Source organism: Halictus rubicundus, chromosome 14, assembly GCF_050948215.1.
Source record: "Halictus rubicundus isolate RS-2024b chromosome 14, iyHalRubi1_principal, whole genome shotgun sequence".
Lineage (NCBI taxonomy): Eukaryota > Metazoa > Arthropoda > Insecta > Hymenoptera > Halictidae > Halictus > Halictus rubicundus.
This window is the reverse complement of record NC_135162.1, coordinates 7,479,562-7,494,133: the sequence shown is the minus strand read 5'-3', so window position 1 is coordinate 7,494,133 and position 14,572 is coordinate 7,479,562. Positions and strand designations below refer to the sequence as shown.

The 14,572-nt window shown below is 41.4% G+C and overlaps 1 protein-coding gene across 2 annotated transcripts; it reads left to right on the top strand.

The window, feature by feature from the left end:
• The first annotated feature begins 12,337 nt into the window (after positions 1-12,337).
• On the top strand, positions 12,338-14,140 carry LOC143360785 (uncharacterized). Of its 2 annotated transcripts, XM_076799913.1 has the most exons (3): positions 12,338-12,381; positions 12,984-13,231; positions 14,057-14,140. In XM_076799913.1, exons 1-3 carry the CDS (start codon positions 12,365-12,367, stop codon positions 14,104-14,106), a joined length of 315 nt encoding a protein of 104 aa, XP_076656028.1. In that variant the 5' UTR covers positions 12,338-12,364; the 3' UTR covers positions 14,107-14,140. The 2 variants fall into 2 exon arrangements, with proteins under 2 accessions (XP_076656028.1, XP_076656027.1); XM_076799912.1 differs by lacking the exon at positions 14,057-14,140 and having other exon boundaries at positions 12,984-13,298.
• The last annotated feature ends 432 nt before the right edge of the window (positions 14,141-14,572 follow it).

The following is a 14,572-nucleotide window of genomic DNA, read 5'->3' as shown; positions in this document are numbered from 1 at the left end:
ACATAACTCGGACATGTCTCCTGGACGATACATGACGCTGGAGAGACCCGTGTTGTTGACATATATCGAGAATTCACTGTAGATGCAACAGTTGTGACTTGAAACATGTTATTTTTATGACGCAGCAAAGTTTGTTCATGTACAAATTGCGTTATTACACAGTAAAACAGTCAAGTTTTAAATAAAAGCCTAGCTACATCGAAACCTTACTATTAGACTACGAAAAATCCATTTTGTTAACAAAGAGATTAGTTGCAAAAAGAGTACACTAAAAATGTTGGGACAAAATGTCAAATGACAAAATTGACATGATTGAAGAACATCGATATACTTTGTTATTTCTGTACATTTTGCATAAACATTCGTAGTCCAGTTGTTATACTTCAACAATATCAATGCTTTCTCGAATTTCATAAACGCAAGAATATCAGCAGTCCAGCAACGACCAAAATAAATTCAACTTTCGGGAACAATAATTAACCCAACACAATAAAAATCAAGAAGCACATTCATCGGCGTTATAAAGCTTGAAACAAAAGTGTAAAAACTTCAGGCATGTGCGTCCATGCAATCGGTTGAATTGAAAACTTCCCGGTGACCTGCTTCAATTTCCCATCAGGTCAAAGGGAGTCGCAAAGGGTCAGTTGTCAAAGGTTCCGAATATTTTCGCGCGGAAATGGCCACCAGTAGATTCAGAGAGCCACGGCGATCGCAGCGTTTGAATCGAAAACGCGTGGGCGTAAAATAAGTTGGCGCGAATCTAATCGAGTTGAGCACGCCACTGACGTCACCCAGAGGCGCCCTCGTGACGTTGGACGTCCGTCAGTGACGTATGGCGTCTCTCCCGGCGAACGTCCTTGCCCAGGATATGCTTGAGGTCGTGAGGTGTAATGGGACGCCTCTGCGGTCCACGTGTACGTGACTTTTTATTTAAAAAGGTCGAGGGACTATCCCCGTAGCCTTTCCCATCGTTAGGAGATATCATCAATTCCTGCCTCCGCCATCATCAACCCTGTAGACACACCTTGAAATTCGTTTAATAGCACTGGGGCGGATAAACTTCAAAATTTCGGGACCGGTCAAAATGACAAAATGACGCGTTCTAATATTTTCAGTTTACGATTACAGTGACTATGTCGCCGAGGCTTGGATGATAAACGTCGCGGAATTATCCCCACTACTATACCCCGTGAGAGGCCACCAAACACGAGTGCCCTCGGTTGTCGAGGATTGCAAACTTCAAAGTATCAAAGAATAGTTTCCTCTACTCGATATATGTCCATGGGTAGACCCGTGTTGTTGACATATATCGAGAAACCACTGTATTGAGATTGTAAAGATGCATGCACAGGGATTACACAATTATTTATTTGATTATATATTGCAAAAATGACTGAAAATTTGAATGGACACATTCTCGTTGCTTTTATAACCTAAAATTGTCACCTTTAGTGCTCCGTGAACCTACTGTTGAAATTAGGTCTTAGGTTGTCGTCGATCTATCGAGAGTCGTGAATTTTCAGTTAAGTGTTCTGGTGTTGGCATATTATTCTTTTATTAAAAACGTTAGCAGAGAAATCAACAATTGACTTGGAAAATTTATATTTTGCTATATCCAGAATTTGTAAATGGTTCGAGCAGGGGGGTTCGATTGTTTGTAATTGGGTCTGGCGATTTCATCAGCGACGGACGGAAATCGGTTTATAAATCGCTCGATCGGCTCTTTTTCCTATCGCGGGGTCATTTAAGTTAATCAACGCACGGGATAAGTGAGACAAAGACGGTAGGGGGAGGTTGCCGCTGCTGCGAGAGAATTATTATCCGCGGGGAAAGTTTTAGCGTATTTATTGCTTTCGTTCTTTCTCCCGCGCCCCGTCCGTAATGAGCCGGCAATTTTTCAAAGCCGAACGACCTTATGATCGTATACGCGTTACGTCAAATTAAAGAGCAACAGGTGTCTCTCTCTCTCTCTCTCTCTCACTCTGTGTGCGTGTATTTGTGTTTGTGTGTGTGCTAATCATTCGATGTACTCTCCGGCGTTAAAATAGTAGCGACGTGATATGACGACCATCGCGGCCCTGTATATTCATTCGATCAAAAGTGAGCATTACTGTGGCGCGAGGGGTGAGATTGCTTGGGAGACAGGAGTCGATGCGGCCGCGTTAGAACGATATCGATTGGCGGCCGGTATCGATTCTACTTAATCGAAATGGGACGTTTCTCTCCCCTTTGGTTGCAAAGAAAAAGTTTTCCGTGCGATGGTGTGTTTTTTCTTAACCCTTTGCACCACGATTTGTTGACCGCACTGATTAGAACTTCTTTGTGGGTCACAATTGACTGGGAAAGAAGGAGCATATTTATTGCATCACTTTTATTTTTATATAAATTATTTTTTTAGCATTTTATTTTCATTTAAAGGGAACTCATAATGCACGGACTTCACTCGATGTTATCAGTGCGAGGGGTTAACTCTCATGGTTGCAATAATTTTTGGTGCCGGCTAGGTCTGAGGTGTTTAAAAAATTTGTGAAGGGAAGGGAAATTTTTATTTAGTCTATTCTTCAGTTATGGTTCTTTGTACACCTACACAATAGGCGCTAGCAGTCTAAACTTGCTAAAGACAGGATCGGGACACCTACTCAATAGGCACTAGTAGTCTCCATTTGCTAAAGACAGGATCGGGACACCTACTCAATAGGCACTAGTAGTCTCCATTTGCTGAAGACAGGATAGGGACACCTACTCAATAGGCGCAGCAGTCTCCATTTGCTAAAGACAGGATCGGGACACCTACTCAATAGGCACTAGTAGTCTCCATTTGCTGAAGACAGGATAGGGACACCTACTCAATAGGCACAGCAGTCTCCATTTGCTAAAGACAGGATCGGGACACCTACTCAATAGGCACTAGTAGTCTCCATTTGCTGAAGACAGGATAGGGACACCTACTCAATAGGCACTAGCAGTCTCCATTTGCTAAATACCCTATCAAAAGACGGAAGCAGATGTCATGTCCCAACAATGAAGATCCTCGGGACCTCCACAAGTGTCTATCCACCAATCTGGTGGCCCAGAGGACCAAAAGAGAATCGCCAAATTCAAGGTCATCAAGGTTGACGCAAACTTTTCAAAGTCTACGAACCCATAATTCCTAAAATCATAAACAAAATCACCCTGAACAAATATTTCACCTCAACAACGATGACCTCTGTCCCCCCCATAAGTATCTGCGCCAGCCTCTTTCGAAGAGGCCACTTGCTACAAGTGCACAATCCGCAGTGTAGTCATCAGCATCTTCCGACTGATCCACGGATCATTTCCCCCCTCTCTCTCCCTTGATCTTCAACGGCCACACCATGCCACCCCCATACGTTTCCCCAGCCTAGCTCCTCCATGACACACTTTCCCAGTCCACATTTTCATTAAACATCACCGGGCACGGTGGTGTGTGTACCCGTCTACCACCGGTCACTCGATTTTCGAGGCCGTTCAAAGTGGACGGATAGAATGATAATCTGGGAGCAGCTTGGTAGTTGGTAGGTATTGATCTGTCGGTCGGGGTGTTACTGTGTGGTATGGTTGGTCGGTGGGCTGGATAGGTGGGTGGTTTGTGCCATGGTGGGTGGAGAGAGAAGGGGGACCCCCGGGGTGGAGATGAGGGGTTAGGTTAGGGGGATGGAGAGAGGTGGAGACAGGAATGGGGGATGAGAGGTCGGGTCGGGACGGTAGCTATACACTTACGCTCTCCTCACTCTCTCTCTCCCTCTGCCTCTCTTCCACCTTCTCTCTCCCACCATCCCTCCGTCTCTCTCCCGAACTTCATCCTCTCTCTATCTGTGCTAATTTCGTCGTTCTCGCTCCGATCCTCCCATTCCTATTTTTCTTCTATTCACGAACGCCTTTTTTCTTTCTGCCGTTAGTTTCTGCCACTTTGCCTCTCCCTCTAGCTTCCTTCAGCCACCCTCCGACTCTCTTCAGCTCCCTCCGTTACCCTCTGGTTCCCTCTGGTTCCTTTTCACCCCCATCAGCCCGTTTCCTTTCCACGTTCCCATCGCAGTCCCTCTTCAAGGTCTCTCCCTTCTATTTTCATTTCCCCGTTTTTTCTCCCCGAGCATCATACCTCTTCCTACCCCCAACCCTCTCTCCCTCTCTCTCTCTCTCTCTCTCTCTCTCTCTCTCTCTATCGTATTTTCATTTTCAGGCTTCCTTTTTCGCAGCCCTCTCTCTTCATCGTCGTCTCTCTCTCTCTCTCTCTCTCTCTCTCTCTCTCTCTCTCTCTCTTCGTCCGAGGTTCTCGCTCGGGCATGTCCTTCTCTGTCGGACTGACGTCTTTCTCTGTTCAGCTGGGGGCCTCTATCGAGAGTATGCGGAACGAGAGAAACGATTATGGGGCGAACGGGGTGGCTATGTCCCCCACAGGATATAGGGTGTCGGGGAGAGATTGGCAACAGAGTATACGCGCTCTCAGTTTTAACGTTTCCATCCCTGTTCAATGCGGGAGCCTCTCGGTCACGCTTCTGCTACCCTGTCGTCTATATCTCTCCCTCTCTCTCTCTCTCTCTCTCTCTTCGGTAGCAACCCTACCAACCCCTCCACCAGGACACCGTTCTCCCTGTGTGTTAGCCTCTGCCACCCTCTGCCTTGCATCCTACACGACCCCGCGAACTTTGGATTCGGCGTCGTCGTGTGCTGCAAGCGCCACCGGATTGGCGGGTTGCGATCCCGCATGAATTATTCGGTAACCTAATAGTTTCTTAAGCAAAGAGCGCCGCCGGATCGGGATCTTGCTTTCGGACCGACCACGCAACAGCCGCGATTTCTTTAAAGACGCCCGGACGGGGAGTTAGGGGATGATTAGGCGTGCTCATTGATCCGGGAATCGATCCGATGGACTGCGAGGATTTGCGAAACGTTGACCCCGCGCCTCGGGACTTCGGGATCTATAAGTTCAGAATGATGCTCTCGAATTCCTCTGATATCGCCCATTAATTTTCAACAAATTTTGTCTATTTATTCAGCAGTAAACTGTATAATAAAAACGCCGCTGAAAATAGCACGCGGCTTCGCCAGGCAAGCTCCGCGTTAGAAAAGTCCGCAATCAAGAAATTTATCCAACAGAACTCGTCGAAACTTCAACGCAGCATGGCGGCGGCAACTTCAAACTTCGGACTTCTTTTTCAGGTACGTAACTTCGAGACGAGCCCGCTTCGCGCGTATGGTCCTGCTTCGAGGTTATTTTCAGAGTTTCAGTATAAATTGGATTTATTTGCGAACCGTGAATCTGTTCGAACTTCGATCGCAGAAATTAGCGGAGCGTTCGTTGAAAGGTTTGCGTCGAGACAGATGCAGAAGAGGAATTCACCGGGTAAACAGAGAGGAGCATCTTCGATACTCGGATGTATTTTCTACTCTTGCACTGGACGTCTCTCTCCTGCGCGATGTCTATTTTCTGGGAGTCGACACAGCCAGCCAGCCACTCGATGAACCAAATTCCGTGCCACATCAAAGCGATTCCCGTCATCGGCTGTGTCATCGAGTCAACCTGCCTTTGAAGATCAGTGTCGGCGCTGTCAATGGCAAACTTTACTTTACCGGCCCCCGTATCATCTAATGATAGCCCGCTATGCGTCTATTAATAGCCTGACGGTTGGCCAATAGTTGCCTAAAATTTCCGTCGTCGGCTAACGGAGCATGTTCCCTCAGCACGTGCACGCCGGACCATTTTTATAGTTGCGCAATCGATCGCAGCTTCGAATGATCCTCTTTAAAGATTTTTGTTGCAGACGCATTAGCCACTCTGATATCCCCAATGCTATTCGTCACGAGGTTGGTACTTGATGATACTCTGGGTCACAATAGACCCGGGCGCCGCCGTCAGAGGGTCAACACATGGAGGTGGCTCTGCTGGTGGAATTTCAAGGAATTAATATTTTGCATTTTGTTTAAGTGTTCTTGAACGTACAGGACGGAGTTGTTCAAATTGGAGTACCCCTTAGAACACACTATAAAAAATTGTATAACTCATGCAATTTTTATTGTTTTTGCTTGAAAAAAATACCACGTGTGCTTACAATGCCCAAAAATACACGTGCAAAATCCTAATGCAGAAAGTCCAATAGTTCGTCCGGAAGAAATTCCTGAAAATTATTTCAATATGGCACTGGAAACAATACACCCCCTTAAAGCATGCTATATAGAAAATTATATAACTCGTGCAATTTTTATTGTTTTTGTTTGAAAAAAATAACGCGCGTGCTTCAAATGTCCACAAATACGCGTGTAAAATCCCAATGCAGAAAGTCCAACAGTTATTCCGGAAAAAATTCCTAATCATAATTTAAATATGGCACTAACCAGTACACCTCCCTAAAGCATGCTGTTGTAAAAATGATAACTCATGCAATTTTTATTGTTTCCACTTGAAAAAAATATCATGTATGCTTCAAATGCCTACAAATACGCGTGTAAAATCCCAATGCAAGAAGTCCAATAGTTCTTCCGGAAAAAATTCCTGAAAATTATTTCAATATGGCACTGGAAACAATACACCCCCTTAAAGCATGCTATATAGAAAATTATATAACTCATGCAATTTTTATTGTTTTTGTTTGAAAAAAATACCTCGTGTGCTTCAAATGTCCACAAATACGCGTGTAAAATCCCAATTCAAAAAGTCCAATAGTTCTTCCGGAAAAAATTCCTGAAAACGATTAAAAAATGGCACTGGGAACCCCCTTAAAACATACTCTTTAAAAAATTATACAACTCACGTAGGTTTCATTATTTTTGCTTGAAAAAAATACCTGACATACTTCAAATGCCCACGAATGTGCGCGCAAAATCTGAATTCAAAAAGTCAAGTGGTTCTCTTGAAAAAAATTCCTAGATGTTGTCAAAAAAAATGGCACTATACGAAGAATCGGAAGATCAAGGGATTAGCTTGTTAGCAGCATAACGCCCACGCTAAATTATTCGCTCGTGTCGCGTCACGCTTATAGAATAGATAGGTGACAGTACGGGGACCGATAGCATCTCGAGTTCTTTATATTGGAGTTTGCTAGTCGCAACGGGGGGAATATGGTTCTTGCCCAGCCTGTACAGATTATGAATTTCGGTGACGGGGTTGCGCATCAAGTTAATCCACCCCTGGCCCCGGGTGCGAGAATGATGCATCCCCTCGTGGATGATGTAATCATTCGTTCGAAAGGGGGTGCGCGGGGGTGGGGGCGGGGGGGTGGGTTTCGAGGGCGATAGAATAGCCGAAACGAAAATTACTTTCTCGAATGTGCGACGAGCGCCGGCGATGAGCAATTTAAGGGGTGGGGTGGTCGATTTCGTCGAGGCCGGATATACAAGACAAACATTGTGATTTGAGTGGCGATTCGAGGTCGAAATTACGCCGTCTAATGCAATTAACCCTTGGACATCGGACCACTTCCGCAGATATATAATTGACGACCCTTAGGACCAATCACGGCTTTAATTATTCATTTTTTATTGTTAAACGCAGTCATTCGCAACATTATTCGGACACCGTTAAAAAGACTTGGATTTTTGTTGAGTAGTTAGAACGATTGGTTTCCTACACGAAAAAGGAATTTTGAAGAAAATTGCGATTGCTCGGAATTGCAGAGAAAATAAAAGTTGTGTTATATAACTTTTTATATGGGCCAGATATTGGAAATTTAAAAAACACGAATAGCAAAATAAATAGTTGTATGTGCGGTAATAGTTTTAGAAATACGAACAGTACATATCTAAATATTTTTCTAGTTCCAGGTCAGTTCGATTAAGAAACATTTTTATTTTATGACCATTCCGGGCATTTAAAAAATAATTCCACGCAAAAGAAGCGCATAAATTATGATCCAGTGAGAAGCATATGTGCGCCAGAGTTTTATTTCACCTGCAGAGCAATTTATTCCAGGGAATAATAATTATAACACTTGAACAACGAAAGGTAATCCCCGGCTGTTGTATATTACTTCAGAGAAGCTGAAATTTTCATTAACGTCCGTGCACTGTTGTTCGCCATTTATTATCGTATAAGTTGAAATGTTCATTAACGTTCCCATCGTGTTATTTAATATTTATTATTCGTTTTTAATATCGTCCGCAAGAAATAATCACGAAATTAAATAAATCTCGGAGCTATCAAAACCATAATTCGGTAAAACCAAGGGGAAACGAATTATTGGATTAATCTCACTGTGTAATAAATGTTCGTTAACCTCTAAAAATAATTTTTATCGCGTCCGAACCGCAGATCGATTGAATACGGCATTGCGAAGGGTAGAAGTATCTGTTAAGACAAAACTACCCCTGTTGAATAGGGTTGTAGGGTTAAGAGTATTCTGTTCCCAAAGGGTTCAATCTTTCACTATGATCGTGAAGGGTGGAATAGGAGCATAGTGACCAAATCGAAAATATAACAGCTTCATTGCACTAATAATGTCTAACAATTTCATTATTATGTGAGAAAACGTATCAACCCCTTGTTTCAAAATTTAATTCCAAAATTTCAGATTACAACCATTACACTTCCTGCCTGATTAATGAAAAATAAAATAATTTGCGTTGTTTTTAGGATCAATATAAAATAGAGCGCTATTACATATCTTAGTTTATGATTAAATAATTATCATAAAATAACGCAAAAGGTTAACAGGCTTATAAAATAGATAAAGTTAGAAAAATTAATGTTCAAACGATCAGTCATTACGAAGAGTGGGGTAGGTCTGAAAATATTTAAAAATTTATTTAAACAAACTGCTAAATGATTAATAGCCTGATCCTCGATCCCATGGTTATGGTAGGTGTAATCCAAAACAGTAAAAAGATTAATAATGTCAATATACTTTTTTTAACATATAAAAGTTATTAATAAGCAAAATAAATTTTTGCTTAGCCCTTGTAGATTGCATCTGATATATACAAATTTTGCATAAGGATCCGCAGCCTAGTTGTGGAAATGATCCATCACTAAAGGGTTGAAGACCAACCAACCCTATGACCTCCAGAGACTAAAAATAAAAAATTGTTTAAAAGTAACTAGGAAAAAGCTTTGAACCAGAAAACAGAATGGGGGATTTCCATAGGAAACAAGAGGAGGAAGTAAGGGGGGTGGGCCGAGGGTGGGGATTACCCCTTACTTCTCGAACTATGCAGACTCTCGCGCGCCGATGGAGAAGAAGACGAAGAAGGGAGCCTAACTTTGAAGACGAGGCGAGGGAGGATGACTGATTGTGTAGACTGGCGAGATTCGGCGGAGGGTCGAAGCACCTCTCTTTCTCGAAATAGTCTTATAACTCGATGCCGCGGTTGTCCTAAAAATAGCGGGATTCCGTGGTATTCGGATACATTTTTCGTTTTTGAGCGTCTGGTCTCGCAGCAAGGTTGACGCGTCCTCGGGAGGGCGCAAACTTTCCGGCGCAAAAGTTTCATACCTAAAACCGAGATCCAGGATCTCGTATTCTCATGCTGGAGGTCCTCGGTCTTTATCTCACCTCCCGGACCATGATCGTCCTTAATCAACGATCTCGAGATTAAAATCTCTTCAGGACTCGTCGCGGTACATCGTCAAATGTTTCATAAATTTTGGAGATCTTGCCAGACTCGATCCACATTTTGTATATAATCCATACAATCTCGATACTCGTATCTCGGAGTAATTACAATATTATTTCCAGACCTCGAGTCCAGCGTGCATATTTTATTTATTTAATCTCCCGATAGCGAGCGTTCGAACACTTTCCTCACCAGTACATCCTTGAATGTTTTATAACTTTTACGAGCATTAAATTCGCAACCGAATTTTATATATATATACCATCTCGAGACCTGTATCTCGCTGTAGCTACAATATTATTTGCAAATGCGGCATGCATATTTTATTTATTTAAAGTTCCGATAGCACATTCCACTCCGGTACATCCTTGAATGTTTTATAACTTTTAAAAATATCAACAGATTCGCTCCGAATTTTATATGTACAATCCTGACACTTTTATCTTACAGTACTGACAACATTAATTTCATATCTCAAGTCTAACGTCCATATTTTATTTATTTAACGTTAGAATAGCGAGCGCTCGAATTCAGGCAGAAGTGACCCCAAACCAAATTGAATTTGCTGTAGGCTATTCGATAGATTGTCCAAAGAGAATACTTTGTGCCAATTTTGAACCCTCTATGTCGACATGGGGGGTAGCAGTGGGGTAAAAACGAAAATCCGGGTTTTCCGTATTTTCTCTTATCCTCTTCAATTGAAAATTCTGAAAAAATTCATACATGTACATTCTACTAGCTAAAATATGCCTGATTTTTTTCAGAATTTTCAATTGAAGAGTCTATGAGAAATTATGGAAAAACATGATTTTCGTTTTTACCCCACTACCACCCCCCATGTCGACATATAGGGTTGAAAATTGGCACAAAGTATTTTCTTTGGATATGCTATCGAATGACCTATTGCAAAAGCAATTTGTTTTGAGGGAAGTTTTGACCTCCTTATCCGGCTACACCCTTGCACACACAATTTGGACGCTCGTGTCTTATAGCGCGTATATATGTGAAGCGTGTTATAATATTTCCAGTGGAATCTCGGGGTACAAAATCAGAACAACCATACGTCCCTCCCAGGACTCCATCCCTTGGAAGGTGGCCGTAGGGCGCAAAAACGAGCGGCTCGATCGACATTGTGCGGCGCGAAGTAAATCAGGTCATCAGGGTGGGATTCTTCAAACCCGTATCGCCGCGCACCTGTCCGCCGCTTTCCAACCGGCAGAACTTGCAAATTTTTGCCGCGACGGGCGTCCATTTCGGATGAACGATACGCTAATGCGACACGATTCGCGGATACATCTCGGTCGATTCTAATTTATCCAGGCTTTCAAACTGTGTAACGCCGCGACGCGGCCTGGGGCTGCGGCGAATAGCTTTTCGGGAGGGGCTTCCATTATTTCCCGTTGCGGACGTAATTAGCTTTCAGAATTCGTGTAGGTGTCAAGCTGGCGAAAGTAATTTATAATGCTCATTATATTAAATTAATTCGATAGATAAATTTCCTAACAGCGCCCGCGGACCGGTGAATAAACCCCCCATTGTAAACCGCGATTTTCCATCCACCCACGCTCTCGCATCCCTTCCCCAAAGGGATTATAACTCGCGGCTAACAAAAATACCGATTTAACGCTTTCCGCGATGGAAACCGACGCCGTTCAATTTATTGTCTAATTTTATTCCCCGCGAATTATACGGCGAATCGGACGCGCACGAATCTTCTTCTATCTTTTAACAGACCCAGTGCCTCGAAACCAAATTAGAGTTTTCCTATAGGCCATTCGATAGCATATCCAAAGAACATACTTTGTGCCAATTTTCAACCCTATATCTCGACATGGGGGGCAGTAGTGGGGTGAAAACGAAAATCCGGTTTTTCCGTGTTTTCTCTCACCCCCTCCAATAGAAAATTCTGAAAAAATTCGTAGATGTGCATTCTAATAGCTAAAATATGCCTGATTTTTTTCAGAATTTTTTATTGAAGAGTTTAGGAGAAATTACGAAAAAACCTGATTTTCGTTGTCAGTTGCAGTGGGCTGCGCTGAGCATCGCAGAGAATAAAATCAGTGTAAAGCAAATAGACGTGAAAAATTTCGATCGAATAATTCATTAACTTCCTGGAAATAAATATTCACAGGCTCCTAGCGCGTCACAAATTCGACTAATCCAGTGGTTGTCAAACTGGGTCCCGCAAAGGTGCCGCGAAATTTTGAGTTGTTTATACATAAAAAGCCAAACGCAACTGTAAAAAGCAATAAATAATAACAATAATAGGGCTGCCATGAGTTTTGCTGAACGATTTCAGTGTGCCGGACAAAAAGTTTGAGAGCCACTGATCGAATCATTTAAAAAATTAATTTCATCGACGAGGACAGTTAGCAACGAACGTAAGTGATCGACGCGAGGAAGCTTGGATCGAGTTAAGGGGGAAGATTTCTAGGGATCTTGTTGCTCGAACGAAGTATAAGCACCCAGAATTTTTGTTCGCATACTCGCGGCGAGGAATCGTTTCGGTGTGAGTGATCAGCGTACGAGCGCACGACGTCGATGCCGGTTATATTTGTACGCAACTAGAATGCATGACACATAAGTTTGAAATAACTCGTAGAACGTTCCATTAAACGAAGCACGTGACCAAGTGCTGTCAGGCCCGCGTAAAAACGAACGCTATTTTGATTCACGAAAACGCCGGCGCGCCACCAACACAATATGTATATAGTCACCCACACCGCTATTCATACTCCACCTCTATAATTGTTACCGTGGACAGCAGAAATTAATTTGCATACTGTTCTGTTTTCATATGCGCCATTTTAGACTGTAAGTACAAAAACAATTTCTAAAGATACACTATCGATTTTAGATTCAAAGTGTAAGGACAATTTCTAAAGATACACTATCGACTTTAGGTTGCAAAAGACAATTTCCTTCCAATAGTAATTTTATGATAAACTTTAAACCAAAAAGAAATTTGCTTTTGCACTTCACATATTGCTTATTTTACAGAAAGGTGTATCATTTCTTTTAGATTGCAAGAGACAATTTCCTATCAATTGTAATATTTAATTTTATGACAAATTTTAGACCAAAAAAATATTTTTGCTTTCTCACTTCACATTAAAAAGATGCACCACTTATTTTAGATTGCAAATGCAGAAACAATTTCCTTCCAATAGTAATATTTAATTTTATGACAAATTTTAAACCAAAAAAATATTTTTGCTTTTTCGCTTCACATTAGAAAGATGTATCATTTATTTTAGATTGCAAGAAACAATTTCCTTGCAATGGTAATATTTAAATTTATGATTAATTTTGAACCAAAAAAAATTTTATTTTATTTATTATTTACTTTATTTATTTTAGACTGAAAAATACATTTGTTTTAATTTGTTAAATTTGATTTATTTCTGTATTTTCAGCAGCAAGGTATGGCCCATCGCCTTGGACAATAAGCAAAATGATACTTGGGAGCTGTTAGGCAACAAATGCAGAAATAGTATTATACACCTAAACATGCTGTATTGCGAGCCGATGCTATTTCAGTTGGGGTTCGATCCTTGCGCGAATCTACGGATATATTTGCACGCGGCTCGATTAACTGAGAACCGAGTGTGCTTCTTGCGAATCTGTGAAATAATGCTGCCATCCGTTACAACGATTATAAACAGTAGGAAATGTTTCAAGAATAATGCTCTATGCACCGTACTTGAAATCCTACGGATTTAGTGACATTTTGTCAAACAGTTCACTTTTGCAAATATCTGTTCGATATTTATTCAATTTATTGTCGCACGGCCACGTATTTTTACCCCTTTGAGTACTACATTTAATTTAACAAATGTGCATTGGTATGCTAAATTATTTTGAAACGATAACGAGTACAAGTTTTCTGTAAAATTGCAGTGAACTTTAACAAAATAAATAACCAATTTTGAATCCTAGTAAATTTTCAATTCTACTCGATTCGATTTATTCAGAAATGCCATTGAAAAGGTAATAATGTGACTGCGAGAATAAAAATCATCCGGTTCTCGACAATAAAAACTGAACAGGTTAAAGTAACAATTTTATAACGCGAGCTAGATAATTATATTAAGATCCTGTTTCATCGATCCATTAGTTTTCATGAAATATTGATCCCCGTTTCGGAAGAAGGGTGTTTAAACTTTTAAGTGCAGGCTATATTTTTGGAAATTGAATTTTTCATTCGCTTCTCAATGCGGAAGTAAGAGATCTTGTTTCGTTTGGTCTAAGATATAACTGCATACATACTAATCGAATTACTGCTTCATATTTTAATTTCAGACCAATAGGACGATCAGAATCGTGTCAGCCAATGAGTTATTTATCTTTTAATTGGCCCCCCTTCGAGGAACTATTGCTCCCACAATTTTAAGTATTTTGACTTCAAAAAATTCTATTGTATGGTCCAAATGGTAGAAAATATGTGTACAAAATTGCAATACAAAATAGTTGTCCCATTTCTTTACAGAAATATCCGAACGAGGCAAGATGACGCTTTGGACCAGAAGACCTCCTTGACCCTCTTGCACCCTTCAAGCCAAGGAACTATAACTCCCACAATTTCAAGTATTTTGACTTCGAAAAATTCTATTGTATAGTCCAAATGATAGGAAATATGTGTGCAAAATTTTAATACAAAATAGTTGTCTGATTTCTTTACAAAAATTTCCAAAAAAGGCCTACCCCCTGAGCCGTGTTAAAGAAGGGTGACTGTATCGTCAGTACCTCGTAAAGGTAACTGAAAGGGGACTTAGGTGTATTATAAAAATCTGTAAATCTTCAGCAAGTCGAATTTCACTAAGACACGGTCTTGAATAATTTCCGCACGCCGTCAGTCGAACGTTCTAGGGGTTGATCGCACTATGGCTACGCGAAAGTAATTAAAACTTGCAAAAAGACCGCATAAAAAGTGGGTTAGGGGTTCGTGAAAATTTGGCAAATCTTCTCCAAGTAGAATTTTACTAAACAATGAACCTCCCCAATT